The sequence below is a fragment of the Diceros bicornis genome, chromosome X (genome assembly GCF_020826845.1).
Source record: "Diceros bicornis minor isolate mBicDic1 chromosome X, mDicBic1.mat.cur, whole genome shotgun sequence".
In the NCBI taxonomy this organism is placed as follows: domain Eukaryota; kingdom Metazoa; phylum Chordata; class Mammalia; order Perissodactyla; family Rhinocerotidae; genus Diceros; species Diceros bicornis.
The window spans coordinates 139,021,127-139,046,443 of NC_080781.1; the positions used below are offsets into that span (position 1 = coordinate 139,021,127).

A 25,317-nucleotide genomic window follows, 5' to 3' on the forward strand; every position below is an offset into this window, starting at 1 on the left:
TGATTTCAACACTTACTACAGTCATCAAAACAGTGTGGTACTGGAATAAACACAGACCTATAGACCTATAGACCAATGGAATAGAATAGAGAGTCTAGAAATAAACCCTCACATATATGGTCAAATGATTTTCCACAAGGGTTCCAAGACCATTCAATGGGGGAAAGACAGTCCTTTCAACAATAGTGCTGTGAAAACTGGATATCCACAGGCAAAAGAATGAGATTGGATCTTTACCTTTTATCATACAAAATTAACTCAAAATAGATCAAAGGCCTAAATATAAGAACTAAAACTATAAAACTCTTAGAAGAAAGCATAGGGAAAAAGCTTCATGACATTGGACTTGGCAATGATTTCTCAGATATGACACCAAAGGCATAGGCAACAAAAGAAAAAATAGACAGGGGCCGGCCCTGGGGCATAGCAGTTAAATGTGCAAGCTCCACTGCTGGCAGCCCGGGTTCGGATCCTGGGCATGCACCAATGCACCGCTTGTCAGGCCATGCTGTGGTGGCGTCCCATACAAAGTGGAGGAAGATGGGCACGGATGTTAGCCCAGGGCCTGTCTTCCTCAGCAGAAAAAGAGGAGGATTGGCATGGATGTTAGCTCAGGGCTGATCTTCCTCACACACACAAAAAGAAAAAGTAGACAAACTGGACTTAATGCAAAATAAAAATTTTGTGCTTCATAAGACACTATCAACATAGTAAGAAAGAACTCACAGAATAGGAGAAAATATTTACAAATCATATATCTGGTAAGGAATTAATATTCAGAATATATAGAGAAATCCTTAAAACTCAACAACAAGAAAGTGAACAACCTGATTCAAAAATGGGCAACAGACTTGAATAGACATTTCTCCAAAGAAGATATAGAAATAGCCAATAAGCACATGAAAAGATGCTCAATATCACTAATTATTAGGGAAATGCAAATCAAAACTACAAAGAGATACCACCTCACACCATTAGGATGGCTATTATACAAAAAAAACCCCACATAAAATAAGTTTTAACAAGAATGTGGAGAAATCGGAACACTTGTGCACTGTTGGTGGGAATGTAAAATGATACAGCTGCTTTGGAAAACAGTATGGTGGTTCCTCAAAAAATTAAAAAAAATTACCATGTGATCCATCAATTCCCTTTCTGGGTATATACTCAAAATAATTGAAAGCAGGGTCTCGAAAAGATATTTGTACACCCATTTTCATAGCAGCATTATTCTCAATAACTAAAACATGGAAGTAACTCAAGTGTCCATCAACAGATGAATCAATAAACAAAATGTGGTTTATACATACAATAGAATATTATTCAGCCTTAAAAAGGATGAGAGTTCTAACATATGCTACAAAATGAATGATCCTTGAGTAGTTTATGTTAAGTGAAATAAGCCAGTCACATAAAGCCAAATACTGTATGATTCCACTTAAATGAGGTACTTGGAGTAGTCAAAACCATAGAGACAGGAAGTAGAATGGTGGTTTCAGGGGCTAGGGGGAGTGGAGAATGGAGAGTTATTATTTAATGGATATAGAGTTTCAGTTTGGTGAGATAAGAAGAGTTATGGAGATCGATGGCAGTGATGGTTGTACCACAATATTAATGTCCCTAGTACCACTGAACTGTATACTTAAAAATGTTTAAGATAGTAAATTTTATGTTTTGTGTATTTTACCACAATAAAAAAATTGGAAAGAAATTTTAAATCCCTGAAGGTCACTGATTTTCCAATTTAGCAATTTTTACCATGTTTAGATTGCGTTTTCCTTCTTTACCTCAGCATTCCCACTAAAGCCTTTATAAGAAAAAGCAAAATTTCTTATGGGAAGGAATGATTCTCTGGTGTGGCTTCTCCTGAAAGGAACAGTGAGATTTTTGTTACTTCAGCATACGACTGAGAAAGAAATAAGTAAGCAATAAATGCCAGACACCTTGTTATTGATTTCACATCCTGGTAATCCCAGGTATGATGTGGCTTTCACTCCAAGCATACCAGTACCCACAGTCAGAAGCTGCCTCTCCTTTCCCCTGCTTTATCTTTATTGTTGTCATTTGTAACAAGGGAGTATATGTCTTACTGGCTGATGTTTGGAGTTCCTTCTTCAGTGACCCCTTGTGCTGAGCATATCCACCATTTATTTGTGCCATCCTTCATCTCTCACATCTCCTGCTTTTCAAAAGCCTCTGAAGTCGACAAGACATAAGAAACAACACCCACTCCACATTTAATTATATTTCTTTAAAAACATCTCCCTGGGGCCAGCCTTGTGGCGCAGCGGTTAAGTGCGCGCGCTCCGCTTCGGTAGCCTGGGGTTTGCGTGCCTGGATACCCAGCGCGCACCAACGCACCGCTTGTCAAGTCATGCTCTGGCGGCGTCCCATATAAAGTAGAGGAAGATGAGCATGGATGTTAGCCCAGGGCCAATCTTCCTCAGAAAAAAGAAGGAGGATTGGCATTGGATGTTAGCTCAGGGCTAGTCTTCCTCACACACACACACAAAAAAACAAAAAAACCTCTCCTTTTCCATACTTATATCTAACGGTGTGTTTTGTGACATATGACACAGTGGCATGTAATATATGGCTTATAAGTGAATGAATATACATCTGTGGGGGGTGAATGCTCAATATTTTTTGAATAATTGAAGTTTGGAGACCAGGATCTATACATTAAAGCTTTCTTCCAGGGCAGGAGCCATGCTTTCTCCACATGAATCTTCATTTCCCAAATGTCCATACCTTGTGCCTATACTCCCTTGGCACAAGGGAGGTATTGTTGAAACAATACCAATTGGTAAAATCTGGTGAGAGATAAGAGTTAGACATCCAGAAGCCTAAGCCAAGAAGAGAGGCTCTCTATGGTATATAGAAAACTGCAGAACTACTCCATGGGGTACAAAAATGATCAGCACATGAAAACCAGTGGGTGGAAATGGTCACCTACAACCACTCTGTCTTTTCTACCAACTCACCTGGGGCCTTCTTCATTAGGATTCACATTGTCCTTTTGATTACTCAACCTAGACTGGGCCCCAGGATACAACAACATTCACCTAAAAAAGTTTTAATAACTGAGGCAAAGAATAACATTTGGGGAACACTGATATAATTAATTATAAAATTTATGATTCAGTAGCTGATCCATGAATAAATGGATAATTGGGAGTATCTGACTGGAGACAAGAATGAGCATTAATGGAAGAATGACTAAATTACAGCTCCTGGCATCAGTAGATCTCAACATACATAGTCTTCATTGGAAGGTAATTTTCTCTGTGACATTCCTGGTATCCCTAAGAAGGGAAGTATAATTTTAAGTACATACTGACAAAATTTGAATACAAGGTACTTAGATGAAAGTTATAGTCTGTTTTAGAAATGAAATTGAATGGTGCTATAGTTATTGCTTTGGCAAAGGATTTTTTGGCTGATGCAGTGCATGAGTACTGATTTTATGATTTATCTTATCATATGGCACCTAATGTGTCAGATGAGTTTTGAAAACAGTTTGGGTTTGATAGATGTTAGGCATCGTCTTAGTCTGTTTGGGCTGCTATAACAAAATACCATAGACTGGGTGGCTTATAAACAACAGACATTTATTTCTCACTATTCTGGAGGCTGGAAGTCCAAGACGAAGGTTCCAGCAGATTTGGTGTCTGGTAAGGGCCCTCTTCCTGGTTCATAGATGGCCATCTTTTCATTGTAATTTCACGTGGTAGAAGAGGTGAGAGATCTCTCTGAGGTCTCTTTTATAAGGGCACTAATCCCATTCATGAGGGCTCTGCACATAAATATTCAGTCTATAGCAGGGATGCATATACAACTTCCAGTTTGCTTTATGAACAATAGAGGAGAGTAGGATGGAAGCATTACTTCCAGATGCTTTTCAGAGTGAATTCAAAGACAGGTCCACCAAAATGAATGACTTTCCTTTGTTCACACAGGTTTCCTCCTGGAGTGCCAGGGTCTTTTCCATTCAACCCTTCAGTCATGTACAAAAAGACTGTGTTTGTAGAGTTCACAGATCACCTTTTCAACGTTGCCAAGCCCAGGCCACCATGGATGGGTAATGTAAACAATATTGACTATTTATTATGAAACCGGGTTTCTTATTTCCTAGCAAAGATTCCCCAGTCTTGGAGCTACAGTTGAAGAGGGCAGCTGCCAAAGAGAACGTTTACTTGGTCAGGCTTCCCTTACTACCACCTCTCAGGGAAATACACTAGCTGAATGTTCTCAGTTGTTTTGCTTGTTCTCTAGATGTTAGAGTGCCCTGGGTCTTGGACCTGGGTTCATTTTATTTTTCTATAACTTCAGCCCCTAGCTGATCTTATACAGTCTCATAGCTGTAAAATATCATCTATATGCCAATAACTCCCAAGTTTATATCTTCCGTTCAGACTGCTTGCTTGGTATCTCCACTTAGATGTCAAAAAAGGCATGTAACAAGATGTTAAGATGAGACATTTTCTACCTTAGAATTATTGCTAAGAATTATAGGTGACGAGTATCCCCAAATTCTAAAGAGAGATATCAGCCCACCTATTCAGGGCTTATTCAGGTAGTGGTCCAAAATTGGTTCTGCAACCATTAGCCCATCATGTACCTCCAGCCTAAGTAAAGGAAGGCTAGGAACTTTATGAAAGAGTTTAGATTTGAGGATTTCTTTGGAAAGCATTTTTGGTGTTTTGTAAGTCCCCTACCCTGTGGTGGGAGGGAGGCCTCCCCCTCATGTCAAGTTGTAGTGAGGGAGGCTTCAGGAGAACCACCTAGAAGACTTGACATAGGACCTCTGGAGCTTGGGAAACACTGACTAGTGCCTGGTTTTCTATCTGGAAAACATTTCAAGGCCAGAGTCTTGGGGGAACTTCCCCTGATGGTGTAATAAGGAGAGTGGGCTACACTGAAAGCTAACTGCACTGCTACTGTTCATGTGTGAGGCCAGGAAGGTCACAGGACAAGACTTATCTCAAGAAGACCCTGCCTGAGAGGTCTTCCTGCCGGAGCAAGGTGACCCCAACAGAAACGGTCTATGTGATTGTACTGCCAGAAGCAGAAACTGAGAGGAGAGATACAAGTGACAGCTTCAAAGGGCATATCCCACACCAGAGAGAGGTGGAGTGGGTTACCCCATATTGGGAGGGAGAGAGTCTCCAAAGAAGTCATATAAGAAAGAAAGAGCCAGAATTTTGGCATGTGCCACAACCAGAGGTTACCAAAACTACATTACCATTGCTCCTTCCAAGAAAGATCTTGTCATCATACCTCTTGTTCAACCCGTCCTTTTCCTGCTAGCTCCAACCTTAGAGGGTCCAGAGGCACTAAGGTGAGTTGGGGAGGAGGATTAGGAGAGGAAAGTGAGAAAGCAGTGAAGCTGCCAACTAAACAACCTTTTCCCATTGCAGGTTTCTGAGCCTGTCAGAACTTAGCTGGAGGAGGGAGGGACCCTTAAATGGCAGGGGACATCAATTTGGTATTAGACTGGACTGGGCTTATTACTACCTAAAAATGATACTGTTAATATGTGAAGGTTTCTGGAAAAAACTGGGGATTGTTTAAAGTGCAAGAAAGGGAATTTCCACAACACAATTAAAAACTATGAAAAATAAAGCTGTTTTATGTTTTCATCCCATTGAATCCAGTTCATTCAATAAACCACTTGTAGGCATCTTATACTTAGTATGTCTATAAGTTAGAAGTCTTGATTTTCCTTTTAATTTTCTGTGTCATGGCTTGACTACCATCCACTTGCACAAACCAAAATCGTAGGAGTCATCCCTGGCTTCTCTCTCTTTTCTTTCTTTTTCTATCTCCTACATCCAATTCATCAGCAAGTCTTGTTGACTCTTACTCCTAAACAAGTTCCAAGTCTGCTTATTTCTTGTAAATTCTGAATTCTTCCAAACTCCTGTGGCCTACAAAGTCCTACATGTTATGTTCCCTGCCTACCTCTGTAGCCTTATTTTCTATTACTCCCCTGCTCATTCACTTTGTGTCAACCACATGTTACTCAACTATGCCAAGCTTATTCTTGTAGCAGGACTTTTGCATTCGTTTTATCTGCTTTGAATGCTCTTCCACTAGATGTTTGCAAATCTTGCTTATTTTTCATTAGTTGGATCTCTGCTTAAATGCCATCTCCTCAGAGAAGCCCTTCCTGACTATTATATTTAAAGTATCCTCAAAAAAAAAAAATCCTCTACCTCCTGCTTCATCATTTTTTTAGCATTTCACTATCTTTTATAGCATCTATAACAATCTGAAATTTTCTTGTTTATTTCTTTACATGCTTAATGTCCCTAGAATGTGATATCCATGATCTGTCTTGTTCACTACTCCATCTCCAGCACCAAGAACAGTTCCTAGAATACAGTAGGAACTCAACTATTCATTAGAATGAATGAATGCATTGAATGAATTGCCAGAAATCTGTCCTTAGAAAAATGAGACTGAGCTGGTGATAACAGTTTATGCATTCATTCATTCAACTACTACTTTTTATTAATAATCACAGAGGCGTGCTTTTCCACTGTGACTTTGACCATCACTTTTGTAATAACAGGTTTTCTGGAGTGCCACCCTCCAAGTGACCTTTGGGGGACATCTCATTCTTGCAGGTCTACTGGGTCCTACCATCCGGGCTGAGGTTTATGACACAGTGGTCATTACACTTAAGAACATGGCTTCTCATCCTGTCAGTCTTCATGCTGTTGGCGTATCCTACTGGAAAGCTTCTGAAGGTGAGATGCCCTCCTATTGTCCTGTCATCCTAGGGATAGAAGAGTATTGAGTACAACGTCATCCAGCTAATGAATGGTAGAGTCAGGTTTCAAACCTAGGCCCATTTCATGAGGTCAAGAACATTGTCACTTTAGTATAAGCCCCAAAGTTTTACCTTGTGGAGCTAGGCCTCAGATCCTAAAAATCCTACTTTATCTGCCTTCCTGTGCCCGGAAAGCTTCCTAGGGAGGGTCAAGACTCATGGTATGGAGGTGAAACAGATTTCTCCTTCTTTTTCCTTAGATTCTGACTTTCCAGATATTTCCTCTCCCTCCCTTACCCCAATTTCTAAATATGGATGCCACCATGTGATGAGAGCCAACTAGCAGAAGCAGAAGCTGACTTCATTAAAACAACCAACCTGTTTGGCCACAGTCCCCACTTCAACTAGCTTCTCCTAAACCTTCACAATGCAGGAAGGGAGTGAAGGGGGTACCACAATTGACTATGATATTCTCCAGATAGTCTATGGCATTTATATATCAAGAAGATTCAAGCAAATAATTAATAAATTATTGCAGCAATGCCCTATGTTGTAAAGCCTAACTGTGCTTACATGTTGACTAATTTTTCATTCTGAAATTGAAAGGCCTTAATTCTTAGGGTTGTACTCATGAGGCCATGAGTTTGGGGAAGATGATAGGAGGAGCCAGGCAGTATAGAGGAAAAGTCAGGCCACGTTCTGACTGGAGCCTGGCAGGCTATTTCTTTGAGGCTTATCCACTTGGGAGCTTCCAGAAGTAATCTAGGGGCATTTTAGAGTGGTCAGGCTTCCCACAACTCTGCAGCTGTGGGTTGAGCGTAGAGATGACTCTTTTGCACTCTAAGCCTGGTGAGGTCTGGGAAAATGGACTGTCTAATCTCTCACATGTGTGTCCACAGCATTTCTGCCCAGGAACAACACAGTGAGGCAATGGCCTAATGTGCATGTGATTTATGGTTCTATCATGAGCCTGTATATTTATGATCCACAAGCTCCTGGCCTTCTTAGACTAGCCTGGGGGCCCAAAGATGTCAGTTAAATCTGTGATGATGTTGAGTATCATTTCATATGTGTGTTGACCTTTCTGATATCCTTTTGTAAAGTATCTGATCAGATAAAGTATTTGTAAAGTAAGTGTTTAAGTGTTTTTCCTGTTGAAAAAAATGAGTTGTTTATCTTTTTCTTATTGATTTGTAGAGGTACTTTATATATTCTGAATACAAATCCTTCGACAGATATGAATATTTGCATATCTCCTTCCAGTCTGTGGCTTGAATGTTTACTCTCCTAATAATTTTCTTGGTAAGCAGAAGTTCTTAAAGTTAATGAAGCACAAAAAAATTATCACATTTTTTTCTTTTATGTTTTATGTCCTGCTTTCCTTTAGAAGTTTTATTATTTTGTGTTTCACATTTAGATCTGTGATCCATCTCAGATTGATTTTTGTATACAGTTTTCCCATAGTATTTTTTTTGTGTGTGAGGAAGATTAGCCCTGAGCTAACATCCCTTGCCAATCCTCCTCTTTCTGCTGAGGAAGATTGGCCCTGAGCTAACATCCGTGCCAATCTTCCTCTATTTTGTATATTTGACACTGCCACAGCATGGCTTGATAAGCAGTGTGTAGGTCCATGCCCGGGATCCGAACCTGTGAACCCCTGGCTGCCAAAACAGAGTGTGCGAATTTAACCACCATGCCACCGGGCCAGCCTCCCCATAGCATTTTTATTTATTTATTTATTTTATTTTTATTTTTCCCCCAAAGCCCCAGTAGATAGTTGTATGTCACAGCTGCACATCCTTCTAGTTGCTGTATGTGGGACACGGCCTCAGCATGGCCGGAGAAGCGGTGCGTCAGTGCGTGCCCGGGATCCGAACCCGGGCCACCAGCAGCAGAACGCGCACTTAACCGCTAAGCCACAGGGTCGGCCCACCATAGCATTTTTAAACAGCTTTATTGAGGTATAACTTACATAACACAAAATTCACCCATTTAAATTAGTTTGATAACTTTTAATAAATTTAGACCATTGTGCAGCCATCACCGCAATCCAGCTTTAGAACACTTCTGTCACTTCACAAAGTTCTCTCTTTGCAGTTCAAGCCCCATTCCCACTCCCAGTCCCAGACAACCATTGATCTGCTTTATATCTCAATAGCTTTGCAAGCCTGTCATTTTTATATCCCAAGCCAACTCTAGTAAATTGTACTACTATTCAGCAAATAGTCATCCCCTACCCTAGAGTGGGAGGAGTACATTTCCCCACCATATTGATGTTGGGCTTGGCCATATGACTTGCATTGGCTAATAGAATCTAAAAGTGCATGATGTAAGCCAAGATAGCTAGTTCACATGAAGTGTCTGTCAAAGGAGCCAGAAGAGGAGTGAAAAGCAGGTCCAAGGAAATTTCAAGTTTGATCTTGAGCTGAAAATGGAAGCCCAGTGCTAGAGAAAAGTTTTTAATTTCTTTTCTGGACAAGTTGGGTTATAAGACACCAACCTAAGCTGTAAATAGGTCCACAAAATGAGGCTCTGAATAGGAATAAGATGAGGTTGGCCAGGAGCTGCAAAACTTGGAGGGAGATCTGGAAGACAGCATGGGGGCATACAAATCAAGAAGCGTCAACCCAAAGCCGCTGAGCAGAGATCAGGCAAAGGAAAAACAGCTGAAAGCACCACAGAGCGGGGTGGAGTAGCCCCTAAGGCACAGCATTTGGCTTGTGGTGGAGCAGTTGTGCCCAGGGACCACTGAGCTGTGGCCCTCCAGGACTGAGACCAACAAAAATCCTTGGCATGGGGACTCAGAATGTGTGTCTTAACTCCTACTGGACACACAGAAATTTGGAATGTCTGAGCAGGCTAGCTTATGGGGGCCTAGACTAGGCCTAGGGAAAGTTTGACCCACCAGCTGCAGGGGGTTGAACAGAGGGTTATCCAGGACAGACAGTACAGCAGAGGCTGGGCAGACGGAGGATAGAGATACAAGGCCATAGACAGACACCAGAGGACACAAGAGGATTAGGGCTGGGGGTGGAAGATGGAGACCAAAGAGATTCCCACAGTCCCTGGGCCTAGCCATGGGTCTTTGTATAAACTACCCAGCAGTCTTGGTTACTGAGAGCACATTGCTTGCTGAGACAGCTGTCAACTTCAAAACACTTGGTTGCTCATTTTCACAATACCCTGGTGTGGTGGTTTTAAAACATGGTAGCAGGTGCCTTGACACTCCCATTGAAAACTGGAATCTATATTTCTTCCCCTTTAATCTGCATGGGCTTGTAACTGCTTTGACCAATAGTGTATATCAGAAGTGATGCTATGTGACTTTTGAGGCTGAGTCATAAAAGAACATGCTGCTTCTGTCTTGTTTGTGGGAATATTCACTCTTAGAGTCCTGAGATGCCATATAGGAAAGCTGATGCCCCGAGGTCCTCATGCTGTGAGGAAACGGAAGCCGAATAGAAAGGCCGTGTGTAGGTGCGCTGGTCCATGGTCCCAGCTGAATCCAGCTTTCAAGTCATCCCAGCCCAGCTACTAGATCTATAAGTGAAAAAGCCTGCAGATGATTCTAGCCCTCAGCTGTTTGAGTCATGCCAGCTGATGCCCCAGACATCATGGGGAAGTTCGTTATGCAGTCTTCTCGACAGGAAGCCCTGTGATTTTTCTCCTCAACTTTTCTCGTTTCATTGTGTATCTCAAGCCCAAAAGCACTTAAGAAAGCTTTGACTGGCTCAAAGGATCACTACAAAATAACTTCCTTTCAGAATTGGATTTCTGTTGATTCAGTACACTCCTTAGGATATCTTCCATGCAAAAGTCATGTTGGAAGCAGACAGGCAGACTCCATGAACTCTCAAATGTCCCAACAGTGTTGCTCCTCATATAATAGAAGATGTAAATCACACAAAACACATTCTGCTTAGAATATTTGCAGGTGGCTGATGTATAAGCTGAGATAAGACTTTGATAGAGGTGGAGATCTTCCAAAGGAAATACACTTTCGTAGATATGTAAACATTAAGGACTGTGCACAGTGCTTTTTCCCAGGCACTGCCTACTTCATTTGGTCTTCACAAATCACTGTTTTCCTCATTGAAGGATAGACCCTGTTATTAGCAACTTAAGCTAAGTTCATAATACCTCACCTCAAGTGGTCCCTCAGGACTGGCAGCCATCCTACTGCTACATTTCTCCCAATCCATTCACTGTCCCTCTCCCCAAGACAGGTATAGTGTTTCACACATTCTTGGCCTCTCATCAAACCTCCCACACTCCTCTCCCAACCTTAGTATTAGGAAAAGAGGTATTCTTTTCCTAAAGAAATATTTCAAAGAAAGGTGCAGGAAATAATGTAGCAAACAAACATGTACCCATCACACGACTTTGCCAAATCTTAACATTTTGCCATCTTTGCTTAATTTATTTTAAGAAATTAAGCATTATAGATACAGTTGAAGCCCCTTCTGTAGTCCTCCATGATCCCCTCCCTCCCTATCCAAATGTATCCACTATCCAGAATTTGATACCAACCCACCATCACACAGCCACCTGAACCACACACTCCATCCTCAGATGCCAATCAGGTTTTTAAAAATGTTTATCGGGCTCTGCTAAGCATAGGTGTTGGTCTGCTGTTGCTTCTGGATGAAACCAGCTGTCCCTGGTGCCTGCTGGAGGGGGTGCCCCTATACCACAGGGAGGCTGACTTTACAGTGGGGACCACCCATGTGCACTTTGGAGGTGGCCTTTGGCTGCTGAGAGTTTGCAGTAAAAATATGGACAGAGCAGGGGCATTGCAGAGGTCTCTTGCACCGCTCTGTTGGAGAAGTCCCTCTCTCAGATGTATAGATGTTGTGGGATAAGATGGGGGTATAAATGAAGAGCACCCTGAATGCCTTGGGCTGCTCTGGAGTCCCAGAGACCATTATGAATCTGGGAAGCTATGTGAGTTGCTAGAAAAATGTTTCAATACAAGCATAAGTGTTATGGTCAGTGTATTTAACTATTTTCTGCTTTGTCCAATGAAATTACCTAGAAGCATTGATACTTCCTTAACAATGAACACATATAGAGCTCAATTTAGAATAGAGGTGTCAGGCTAATCCAGGGGTCAATTTTAACCTCGCTAAGGATGGGACAGCCAGAAAATATCTGCCCCTGACGTGATCTGCCCCTCCAGAGAAGAACCAAGTTAAAAACATTTTTAAAAAGTCTATCTTACCCTTCCCTGACACTCACTAGTGCTTATTAAAGAGTCCGGGACAAAGTACATACCCAATGTATATCTGTTGAGTTGAATTAACTTGAATTACGCAAAAAGATGCAATAATGGAAGCAATATTATTAGTTAGAATCTAGAAGTCTCAGTGAGAACCACTCAACCACTGATGTTTGCATTAGTGATCTAGAACTCCTCTGGAATATATGAGGCTTCTCCCCATTTATATCTGCTGCTTGTTAGTCTTCCAAATTAAGTTGCAGAAAGGCTGTTTCTTGTGTAGAATCTACTAGTGACAATAAACTTGATATGTTTTCTTGAGTGGACAATGGGCATAGAAAGGATAATTTTATCCCTTCTTGCTTTAGGTGCTGAATATGAAGATCAGACCAGCCAAAGGGAGAAAGAAGATGATAAAGTCATTCCTGGTGAAAGTTATACCTATGTCTGGCAGGTTCTGAAAGAGAATGGTCCAATGGCCTCTGACCCTCCATGTCTCACCTACTCATATCTTTCTCATGTGGACCTGGTGAAAGACCTGAATTCAGGCCTCATTGGAGCTCTTCTGGTTTGTAGAGAAGGTAAGTGTACGAAAGGGTATGAGTGAAATGAAATAAGCAGAGAAGTACAAACACCTGGGTCTATTAAAAAAAAATAGCGTTTGTGTTCTTTCATCTGAAAGAGGTTTCTTTTCCCTAGCATCATGCCCATGGAAAGGAGAATAATCCAGTCTCTGACAGGAACAGATGCCCATCCTATGTAGCCACAATATGCTCTAATAGTCAAGAAAAGCCAAGTTGTGCAATTAGGTCTCTCTTCTCAAAACACTGCTGCTTTCTACTTCAAATGTCCTATGGGCTGTCTCAGTAGTGCCTTTTGTAAATGTTGTGTTAGGTTCCTGGAAAGCTCCATGGAGGTAAAGACATCCAAGTGTGTGATCAATGGTGGAAAGACCAGTTCAGGAGGTTAGTTTTTCATCTGTAACCCAAAAGCTTATAAAAATATGAGAAAAGCAAGCATTTATTTGTTTGTAACTTGTTATTCTAAAAATCATCTTAATTTTAACAAACCTGTTTTTAATTTATAGTTTAATAGTATAACTAAATTAGGGAAGTAAACTTTGCATAATTTATTTTAATCCCAATTTTAAATGGTGAAATAAGCTTCACTAGACCTGTTTGTGTTCCACTTATCTGTTACTGCATATCTCCACAATTTAGTGGCTTAAAACAACAACAATCATTTATAATTTCTCATGGTTTTTGTGGGTCTGTCATGGAATTTGGGACTGGTTGACTTGGTGGTCTGTCTTAGGGTTTCTCATGAGGTTGTGGTCAAATAGTGGCTGGAGTTGAGATCATTCTGAAGGAAACTTTATTTCTATGTCTGGCGCCTAGGCTTGGAAGACTCAAAAAGCCAGAGCTCTCTCCACACAGTCTCTCCAGTATGGGAGCTACAGGGTAGCCAGACATTTTTTTCCTTTTAAATAAACTTTATTATCTTTTTAAGATTTTATTTATTTTTATTTTTCCCCCCAAAGCCCCAGTAGATAGTTGCATGTCATAGCGGCACATCCTTCTAGTTGCTGTATGTGGGACGCGGCCTCAGCATGGCCGGAGAAGTGGTGTGTCGGTGCGCGCCCGGGATCCAAACCCGGGCCGCCAGCAGCGGAGCGCGCACACTTAACCGCTAAGCCACGGGGCCGGCCCTAAACTTTATTTTTTAGAGAAGTTTTAGGTTCACAGAAAAATTGAGCAGAAAGTACAGAGAATTCCCTAATACCACCTGTCCCTCCCGCACAGCCTCTCTCACTATCAACATCCTGCACCAGAGCTGTACATTTCTTACAATCAACGAACCTACATTGACACATCATTATCACCTGAAGTCCATAGTTTACATTAGGATTCACTCTTGGTGTTGTACATTCTATGGGTTTGGTCAAATGTATAAAGTCATGTATCCACCATTATAGCATCATACAGAATAGTTTCACTGCCCTTACAATCCTCCACACTCCATTTATTCATTGTTCCCTCTCCTCCCCCTGGCAACCACTGATACTTTATTGTCTCTGTAGTTTTGCCTTTTCCAGAATGGCATATAGTTGGGATCATACAGTATGTAGCCTTTTCAGACTGGCTTCTTTCACTTAGTAATATGCATTTAAGATTCCCCCATGTTTTTTCATGGCTTGATAGCTTGTTTCTTTTTAGCACTAAATAATATTCTATTGTCTGGATGGACCACAGTATATTTACCTATTCACCTACTGAAGGACATCTTGGTTACTTCCAAGTTTTGGCAATTATGAATAAACCTGCTATAAACATCCATGTGCAGGTTTTTATGTGGACCTAGTTTTCAACTCTGGGTAAATACCAAGGAGCACAATTGCTGGATCATATGGTAAGAGTATGCTTAGTTTCATAAGAAACCATCAAAGTACCTTTCACAGTGGCTGCAGCATTTTACATTCCACCAGCAATGGATGAGAGTTCCTGTTCTCCACATCCTCCCCAGCATTTAGTGTTGTCAGTGTTTTGGATTTGGGCCACTCTCTAATATATGTGTTGTGGTATCTCATTATTTTAATTTGCATTTCCATGATGACATATGATGTGGAGCATCTTTTCATATGCTTATTTCCCATCTGTATATATCTTGTTTGCTGAGGTGTCTGTTCAGGTCTTTTGCCCGTTTTTTTTTTAATTGATGTTTTAATAGTTTTTAACATTGTGAAATTTTGGGTTGTACATTTTTGTTTGTCCATCACCATATATATATCTCCCTTCACCCCTTGTGCCCACCCCCCACCCCCATTGCCCCTGGTAACCACAGTCCAGTTTTCTCTGTCCATGTGTTGGTTTATATTCCACATATGAGTGAGATCATACAGTGTTTGTCTTTCTCTTTCTGGCTTATTTCACTTAACATAATACGCTCCAGGCCCATCCATGTTGTTGCAAATGGGACGATTTTGTCTTTTTTTATGGCTGAGTAGTATTCCATTTTATATATATACCACATCTTCTTGATCCAATCGTCGGTCGAGGGACACTCAGGTGGCTTCCACTTCTTGGCTATGGTGAATAATGCTGCAATGAACATAGGGGTGCATAAGCTTCTTTGTTGATTTCATGTTCGTTGGATAGATTCCCAGTACTGGGATGGCTGGATCATAGGGCATCTCTATTTTTAATTCTTTGAGGAATCTCCATACCGTTTTCCATAGAGGCTGCACCAGTTTGCAGTCCCACCAGCTGTGTGTGAGGGTTCCTGTTTCTCCACATCCTCTCCAACATTTGTTGTTCTGTGTCTTGGTGATTATAGCCATTCTAACGGGCGTGAGGTGATGTCTTAGTGTTGTTTTGATTTGCATTTCCCTGATGATTAATGGTGTTGAACATCTTTTCATGTGCCTATTGTCCATCTGTATATCTTCTTTGGAGAAGTGTCCATTTCCTCTGCCCATTGTTTGATCGGGTTGTTTGTTTTTTTGTTGTTCAGTTGTGTGAGTTCTTTATATATTATGGAGATCAACCCCTTGTCAGATGTATGTTTTGCAAATATTCTCTCCCAGCTGGTGTGTTGTCTGCTCATCTGATTCTGGTTTCGTTTGTCTTGTAGAAGCTCTTGAATCTGATAAAGTCCCACATGTTTATTTTTTCTTTAGTTTCCCTAGTCTGGGTAGGCGTGTCATCTGAAAAGATTCCTTTATGACCAATGTCAAATAGTGTGTTGCCTATATTTTCTTCTATGAGTTTTATAGTTTCAGGTCTCACCTTCAGGTCTTTGATCCATTTTGAGTTAATTTTTGTGAATGGTGATAGCAGATGGTCCACTTTCATTCTTTTGCACGTGGCTGTCCAGTTTTCCCAACACCATTTATTGAAGAGACTTTCCCTTCTCCATTGTACGTTCTTAGTTCCTTTGACGAAAATTAGCTGTCCATATATGTGTGGTTTTATTTCTGGGCTTTCCATTAGGTTCCATTGATCTGTGTGTCTGTTTTTGTACCAGTACCATGCTATTTGATTACCATTGCTTTGTAGTATGTTTTGAAGTCAGGGATTGTGATGCCTCCTGCTTTGTTCTTTTTTCTTAGTATTGCTTTAGCTATTCGGGGTCTTTTGTTGCCCCATATGAATTTTAGTATTCTTTTTTCTATTTCCGTGAAGAATGTCATTGAGATTCTGATTGGGATTGCATTGAATCTGTAGATTGCTTTAGGGAATATAGACATTTTAACTATGTTTATTCTTACAATCCACGTGCATGGGATATCTTTCCATTTCTTTATGTCATCATCGATTTCTTTCAATAATGTCTTGTAGTTCTCATTGTATAGGTCATTCACCTCCTTGGTAAGATTTATTCCTAGGTATTTTATTCTTTTTGATGCAATTGTAAATGGTATTATCTTTTTGAGCTCTCTTTCTGTTAGTTCCTTATTAGCATACAGAAATGCAACTGATTTTTGTAGATTGATTTTGTACCCTGCAACTTTGCTGTAGTTGTTGATTATTTCTAACAGTTTTCCAACGGATTCTTTAGGGTTTTCTATATATAAAATCATGTCATCTGCAAATAGTGAGAGTTTCACTTCTTCGTTACCTATTTGGATTCCTTTTATTCCTTTTTCTTGCCTAATTGTTCTGGCCAAAACCTCCAGTACTATGTTGAACAGGACTGGTGAGAATGGGCAGCCCTGCCTCGTTCCTGTTCTCAGAGGAATGGCTTTCAGTCTTTCCCCGTTGAGTACGATGTTGACTATGGGTTTGTCATAAATAGCCTTTATTATGTTGAGGGACTTTCCTTCTATTCCCATTTTGTTGAGAGTTTTTATCATAAATGGATGTTGTATCTTGTCAAATGCCTTCTCTCCATCTATTGAGATGACCATGTGGTTTTTCTTCTTTGTTTTGTTGATGTGGTGTATCACGTTGATTGATTTGCGAATGTTGAACCATCCCTGCGTCCCTGGTATAAATCCCACTTGATCATTGTGTATGATCTTTTTTAATGTATTGCTGTATTTGGTTTGCCAATATTTTCTTGAGGATTTTTGCATCTATGTTCATCAGCGATATTGGCCTGTAATTTTCCTTCTTTGTATTGTCTTTGTCTGGCTTTGGTATCAGGGTGATGTTGGCCTCGTAGAATGATTTAGGAAGTGTTCCATCTTCCGCTATTTTTTGGAATAGTTTGAGAAGGATGGGTAATAAATCTTCTTTGTATGTTTGGTAAAATTCACCAGAGAAGCCATCTGGTCCTGGACTTTTATTTTTGGGGAGGTTTTTGATTACTGTTTCAATCTCTTTACTTGTGATTGGTCTATTCAGATTCTCCATTTCTTCTTGGTTCAGTTTTGGGAGGCTGTATGAGTCTAAAAATTTATCCATTTCTTCTAGATTGTCCAATTGGTTGGCATATAATTTCTCATAGTATTCTCTTATAATTATCTGTATTTCCGTGGTATCCCTTGTAATTTCTCCTCTTTCATTTCTAATTTTCTTTACTTGAGCCTTTTCTCTTTTGTTCTTAGTAAGCCTGGCTAAGGGTTTGTCGATTTTGTTTATCTTCTCAAAAACAAACTCTGTGTTTCATTACTCCTTTCTGCTGTTTTTTTGGTCTCCATTTCATTTATTTCTGCTCTGATTTTTATTATTTCTCTCTTTCTGCTGACTTTGGGCTTTGTTTGTTCTTCTTTTTCTAGTTCTGTCAGGTGTAATTTAAGGTTGCTTATTTGGGATTTTTTTTGTTTGTTAAGGTGGGCTTGTATCACTATGAGTTTCCCGCTCAGGACCACTTTTGCTGCATCCCATATGGTTTGGTATGGCATATTTTCATTTTCGTTTGTTTCCAGATAGTTTTTGATTTCTCCTTTAATTTCATCAGTGATCCATTGGTTTTTCAGTAGCATGTTGTTTAATCTCCATATTTTTGTCATTTTCCCCGTTTTTTTTTTTCGAGGTTCATTTCCGGTTTCATAGCATTATGGTCTGAAAAGATGCTTGTTATGATTTCAATCTTCTTAAATCTATTGAGCCTTGCTTTGTTTCCCAACTTATGGTCTATCCTTGAGAATGTTCCATGCGTGCTTGAGAAGAATGTGTGGTCAGCTGTGTTTGGATGGAGTGCTCTGTATATGTCTACTAGGTCCATCTCGTCCAGTTTTTCATTTAAGTCTACTGTTTCTTTATTGACTTTTTGTCTGGATGACCTATCAATTGATGTAAGTGGGGTTTTAAGATCCTCTACTATTATTGTGTTGTTGTTAATGTCTCCTTTTAGGTTTGTTAATAGTTGCTTTATGTACATTGGTACTCCTATGTTGGGTGCATATATATTTAAAAGTGATATGTCTTCTTGGTGGAGTGTCCCTTTTATCATTATATATTTCCCCTCTTCGTCTTTCTTTACCTGTTTTATCTTGAAGTCTACTTTGTCTGATATGAGTATGGCAACACCTGCTTTCTTTTTTTTGCCATTAGCTTGGAGTATTGTCTTCCATCCTTTCACTCTGAGCCTGTGCTTGTCTTTAGAGCTGAGATGTGTTTCCTGGAGGCAGCATATTGTTGGATCCTGCTTTTTAATCCATCCTGCCACTCTGTATCTTTTGATTGGAGAGTTCAATCCATTTACATTTAGGGTAATTATTGATACATGAGGGCTTAATGTTGCTGTTTTGTCACTTATTTTCTGGTTCTTTTGCATTTCCTTTGTTTCTTGTCCCATTTGTTTTGGACTACCAATTCAGTTTGGTTGTTCTGTCTTATGACTCTTCTAGTTTTCTCTTTGTTTATCATATGTGATTTTGTTTTGATTATTTGTTTAGTGGTTACCTTGAGGTTTGTGTAAAAAATCTTGTGTATGAGATAGTCCATTATCTGATGGCCTCCTATTTCCTTATACTAAGTCAATTCAATCACTTTCCGCTTCCCCTTCTAAGTCGTTCTTGTTATACTTTATTCTATCTTGTCTTGTGGCTGTGTGTTTACATTGATGAGGTTAAATTTATTTTTGGTGAATTCCTTCCTTTGATCTGTGATTTTGGTATTTAAGTGGTTGCTAACCTATTCCAGTAAAGATCTATTATTTTTCTGAGTTTGTCTACCTATTTTTCTCCTTGCTCCAAGCTTTGTATTCCTTTTCTTTTTTCTTTTTTTTTTTTGTGAGGAGATCAGCCCTGAGCTAACATCCGCCAATCCTCCTCTTTTTTTGCTGAGGAAGACGGCCCTGGGCTAACATCTGTGCCCATCTTCCTCAACTTTATATGGGACGCCGCCACAGCATGGCTTGCCAAGCAGTGCGTCGGTGTGCGCCCGGGATCCGAACCAGCGAACCCCGGGCCGCCGCAGCGGAGCGCGCGCACTTAACCGCTTGCGCCACCGGGCCGGCCCCCTGTATTCCTTTTCTCTTCTTTTTTTCAGGCCTGAGGGCCTTCTTGAGTATTTCTTGTAGTGGGGGGTCTCGTGGCCATCCCCAACTCCCTTAGCTTTTGTTTATCTGGGAGAGTTACTATTTCTCCATCATATTTGAAGGATATTTTTGCTGGATAGAGTATTCTTGGCTGAAAGATTTTGTCTTTCAGTATTTTGAATATATCATTCCAGTCTCTCCTAGCCTGTAAAGTTTCTTTTGAGAAATCTGCTGAGAGCCTGATTGGAGTTCCTTTGTATGTTAGTTTTTGTTTTTGTCTAGCTGCCCTTAATATTGTTTCTTTGTCATTGACTTTGGACAGCCTTAGCACGAGGTGTTGTGGAGTGGGCCTTTGCCTGTTGAGGTATTTAGGCGATCTCTTGGCTTCACTTACTGGTATTTCCTGCTCCTTCCCCAGATTTTGGAAATTCTCAGCTATTATTTCCTTGAGTAGGCTCTCTGTTCCTCTTTCCCTCTCTTCTCCCTCAGGAATACCTATAATTCTTATGTTACATTTCCTAATAGAGTCAGATATTTATCGGAGACTTTCTTCATTTCTTTTTAGTCTTAGTTGTCTCTCCTCTTCCATCTGGAGCATATCTGTATTCCTATCCTCTAAAATGCTAATTCTTTCCTCTATATTGTCAGCTCTGTTCTTTAAATATTCCAGATTCTCCTTTATCTCCTCCACTGTGTTCTTCATCTCCATCAGTACTGATTGGTTTTTCTTTATGATTTCAATCTCTTTTGTGAAGAGACTCCTGATCTCATTGAATTGTTTGTCTGTGTTGTCTCGTATTTCGTTGAGTGTTTTTATGATAGCTATTTTGAAATCTCTGTCATTTACATTATGGATTTCTGTGTCTTCGGGGCTGGTTTCTGGATGCTTGTCATTTTCCTTCTGGTCTGGTGATTTCATGTATCTTTGCATTGTGGTTCCTGCATTGGCTTCGTTTTTCCTCATCCTGGAAATATCTGGTTGCAATTTCCACCCGCCACCACTGTGTGGCGGTAAAGGGTTGTGTAATCTGAGCCCCCTGCACTCTGCTGTGGCTGTTACCTGCAATCCGCGGGTCACTTGGTCTTCTCTGGTCAGCTGAGCTGCAGAGTCCGGTTTGCGGGGAGGGGGGTGCTCTCTCTTTTGCCCGCTGGGTCCCTGGCATGGGAGGGGCTTCTCACTCGCCCGTCCTTATCCGCACTCCTGGGGTGCTCAGATGTTGATGGTACCCCATAGTAGTTCTGAGTCCTCTGTGTGGGAGTTTCCCACTGGCTGAGAGAGCCTGAAGAGCTACAGTTTCCCCGCACAGGGCCGCCCCTCCCCCATCTCTGGGAGCTGCGCAGACCGGGATCGCTGATCTGATGGTGAGGGAGAGGAGTTCAACTTACCTCTCCCCACTTCCTCCAGGGGTCCAGCACATTCCACTCTCAGATGTGCGGCAGTGTCGATCTTTCCGATCTTGCTTTTCACTCTCTAGGATTCGTTGTTGGTCTGTGACTGTTCCTTTTGTTGTATCTTATCGGGGGAAGAGTTTACAGAAAAGCTCACTCCGCCATGATGCTGACATCACTCCTCTGCCCATTTTTAAATCAGGTTGTTTGTTTTCTTATTGTTGAATTTTAAGAACTCTTTGTACATTTTGGATAACAGTCCTTTGTCAGATTCATCATTTGCAAATATTTTCTCCCAGTTTGTGGCTTGTCTTCTCTTTCTCCTGAGTAGCCAGATCTCTTATATGGTGGCTCATGCTCAATCTTTTTATATGGTCTCTTTTTTAACCTGGCCTTGGAAGTCACACAGCATTACTTCCACCACATTCTATTTGTTAGAATGAGTCACTAAGGCCAGCCCATTGAAGGGGAAGGGAATTAGACTCCACCTTTTGATGGGAGGATAGGCAAAGAATTTGTGAACATGAACCACTGTACTCTTTCTGAATGATGATGATAAATACAATTCTAAAAAAACACAAGAGGGGAGGAAGTAGAAGAAGAAGACCAGAAGAATTTGTACTAGTTTCATTTAGAAGTATAATCTCTCACATACTGAGTTTAGTTTCATAGCCATAATTTATGACAAAGTACTAAAACCACAGTTTGCTATTTGTGGGATGCAAAGGCTAATAAAATAATAAAATTATCAAAGCATGTGTTTACATATAAAATATAAATAATAAGTTTAAAATCAAAATAATTCTTTGAAAACTGAAAGCTATCCCTCTAAGAACAGGAACCAGACAAGGATGCCCACTCTCACCACTCCTATTTAACATAGTATTGGAAGTACTAGTCAGAGCAATCAGGCAAGAAAAAGAAATAAAAGGGATCCAAACTGGAAAAGAAGAAGTGAAACTCTCACTATTTGCAGATGACATGATTTTATATATAGAAAACCCTAAAGAATCCCCCAAAAAACTTTTAGAAGTAATAAATAAATACGGTAAAGTTGCAGAATACAAAATCAACATACAAAAATCAGTTGCATTTCTATACGCTAGCAATGAAGTATCAGAAAGAGAAATTAAGAATACAATCCCATTTATAATTGCAACAAAAAGAATAAAATACCTAGGAATAAAGTTAACGAAAGAGGTGAGAGATCTGTACACTGAAAACTATAAAACATTGCTGAAAGAAATTGAAGAAGACACAAAGAAATGGAAAGATATTCCATGCTCTTGGATTGGAAGAATTAACATAGTTAAGATGTCCATACTTCCTAAAGCAATCTATAGATTCAATGCAATTCCTATCAAAGTTCCAACAACACTTTTCACAGAAATAGAACAAAAAATCCTAAAATTTATATGGAACAACAAAAGACCCCGAATAGCTAAAGGAATCCTGAGAAAAAAGAACAAAGCTGAGGGTATCACACTCCCTCGTTTCAAAATATACTACAAAGCTATAGTAAAGAAAACAGCATGGTACTGGCACAAAAACAGACACACAGATCAATGGAATAGAATCGAAAAGCCCAGAAATAAACCCACACATCTATGGACAGCTAATCTTTGACAAAGGAGCCAAGAACATACAATGGAGAAAAGAAAGTCTCTTCAATAAATGGTGTTGGGAAAACTGGACAGCCACGTGCAAAAAATGAAAATAGACCCTTACCTTACACCATACACAAAAATTAACTCCAAATGGATTAAAGACTTGAATGTAAGATCTGAAACTATGAAACTTCTAGAAGAAAACATAGGCAATATGCTCTTCGACATCGGTCTTAGCGACATCTTTTCAAGCACCATGTCTGACCAGGCAAGAGAAACAATAGAAAAAATAAACAAATGGGACTACATCAAACTAAAAAGCTTCTGCACAGCAAAGGAAACCATCAACAAAACGAAAAGACAACCTAACAATTGGGAGAAGGTATTTGCAAACCATACATCTGATAAGGGCTTAATCTCCAAAATATGTAAAGAACTCCTGCATCTCAACAACAAAAAAACTAACAACCCAATCAAAAAATGGGCAAAAGACCTGAACAGACATTTCTCCAAAGAAGATATACAGATGGCCAAGAGACACATGAAAAGATGTTCAAAATCATTAACTATCAGGGAAATGCAAATCAAAACTACAATGAGATATCACCTCACGCCCGTCAGAATGGCTACAATTAACGACAGGAAACAACAAATGTTGAAGAGGATGTGGAGAGAAGCGAACTCTCATACAGTGCTGGTGGGAGTGCAAACTGGTGCAGCCACTATGGAAGGCGGTATGGAGATTCCTCAAAAAATTAAGGATAGAACTACCATATTATCCAGCTATTCCACTGCTGGATATTTATCCAAAGAACTTGAAAACACCAATGCATAAAGATACATGCACCCCTGTGTTCATTGCAGCGATATTCACAATAGCCAAGACTTGGAAGCAACCTAAGTGCCCATCAGGGGACGAATGGATAAAGAAGATGTGGTATATATACACAGTGGAATACTACTCAGCCATAAGAAACGATGAAATCCAGCCATTTATGACAACATGGATGCACATTGAGGGTATTATGCAAAGTGAAATAAATCAGAGGGAGAAGGTCAAATACCGTATGATCTCACTTATTAAGTAGTAGATAATAACAACAACAAACAAACACATAGAGACAGAGATTGGATTGGTTACCAGAGGGGAAGGGGGGAGGGAGGAGGGCGAAAGGGATAATTAGGCACATGTGTGTGGTGATGGGTTGTAATTAGTATTTGGTGGTGAACATGATGTAATCTATGCAGAAATAGAAGTATAATGATGTACACCTGAAATTTATACAATGTCATAAACCAATATTACTGCAATAAACAAAAAAAAGAAAAAAAATAAATTTCATTACCCTAAAAAAAAAAAGAATTCTTTGACAGAGAATTGAATTAAAAAGTCAACAATTGTTCTAATTGTCCGTAAGATGGAGGAAACACACGCCACCCTTTATCTCCCATTGAACTTAACTATAGAACCTTGACATGATGCACAGCCCAGCCATTTGAGAATTCTGAAAAGCAAATGGAACAGGCGGATCATTTCTCAAAAGATATACAAACGGTTAACAGGTATATGAAAAGGCGCACAACATCACTAATCATCAGGGAAATGCAAACCCAAACCATAATGACATATCAGCTCATACCTGTTAGGATAGCTATTATAAAAAAGACTAGAGAGGGGCCGGCCCCATGGCTTAGCGGTTAAGTGCGCATGCTCTGCTGCTGGCGGTCCGGGTTCGGATCCCAGGTGCGCACTGATGCACCACTTCTTCGGCCATGCTGAGGCTGCGTGCCACATACAGCAACTAGAAGGATGTGCAACTATGACATACAACTACCTACTGGGGCTTTGGGGAAAAAAAAAGGAGGAGGATTGGCAATAGATGTTAGCTCAGAGCCGGTCTTCCTCAGCAAAAAGAGGAGGATTGGCATGGATGTTAGCTCAGGGCTGATCTTCCTCACACACACACGAAAAAAAGACGAGATAACAAGTGTTGGCAAGGATGTGGAGAAAAGGGAACCCTTGTGCACTATTGGTGGGAAGGTAAATTGGTACAGCCATTATGGAAAACAGTGTGGAAGTTCCTCAAAAAAACTAAAAATAGGACTACCATATGATCCATAAATCCCACTTCTGCGTATATAGCCAAAAGGATTGAAATCAGGATCTCAAAGAGATATCTGCACTCCCATGTTCATTGCTGTACTATTCACAATAGCCAAGACATGGAAGCAATCCAAATGTCTATTGACAGATGAATGGATTAAAAAAATGTGATATAGGGGGCCAGCCCAGTGGCATAGTAGTTAAGTCCACATGCTCTGCTTTGGCAGCCCGGGGTTTGCAGGTTCAGATCCCAGGCACGGACCTACACACCAATTGTCAAGCCATGCTGTGGCAGGCGTCCCACATATAAAGTAGAGGAAGATGGGCATGGATGTTAGCCCAGGGCCAATCTTCCTCAGCAAAACGAGGAGGATTGGCAATGGATGTTAGCTCAGGGCTAATCTTCCTCACCAAAAAAAAAAGTGATATATATATATATATATATATATATATATCACAATCACATGGATATATATATAATATGCATATAATAATAGAATATTAATGGAATATTATTCATCCTTAAAAAAGAAGAGAGTCTTGCCATTTGCAAAAACATGGATGAACCTGGAGGGCATTATGCTAAGTGAGATAAGTCAGTAGCAGAAAGAAAAATACTGAAAGATTTCACTTATATGAGGTATCTAAAATAGTCATAGAATAGTCTAAAATTCTCATTGAAGCAGAGAATATAATAGTGGTTGCCAGGAATTGGGGCAGGGGAAATAGGGAGTTGTTACTCAAAGGGTATAAAGTTTCAGTTATGCTGGATAATTAAGTTCTAGAGATCTGCAGT

The 25,317-nt window shown here is 40.2% G+C and overlaps 1 protein-coding gene across 1 annotated transcript in view; it reads left to right on the forward strand.

Moving 5' to 3' along the window:
- The window catches only part of F8 (coagulation factor VIII), a 146,929-nt gene that overhangs the window by 14,324 nt on the left and 107,288 nt on the right, over positions 1–25,317 (forward strand). Inside the window, exons 2-4 of the mRNA XM_058535054.1 lie at positions 3,960–4,081; positions 6,633–6,755; positions 12,365–12,577. Coding sequence (XP_058391037.1) covers positions 3,960–4,081; positions 6,633–6,755; positions 12,365–12,577 — 458 coding nt within the window. The remainder of the gene's footprint in view (positions 1–3,959; positions 4,082–6,632; positions 6,756–12,364; positions 12,578–25,317) is intronic.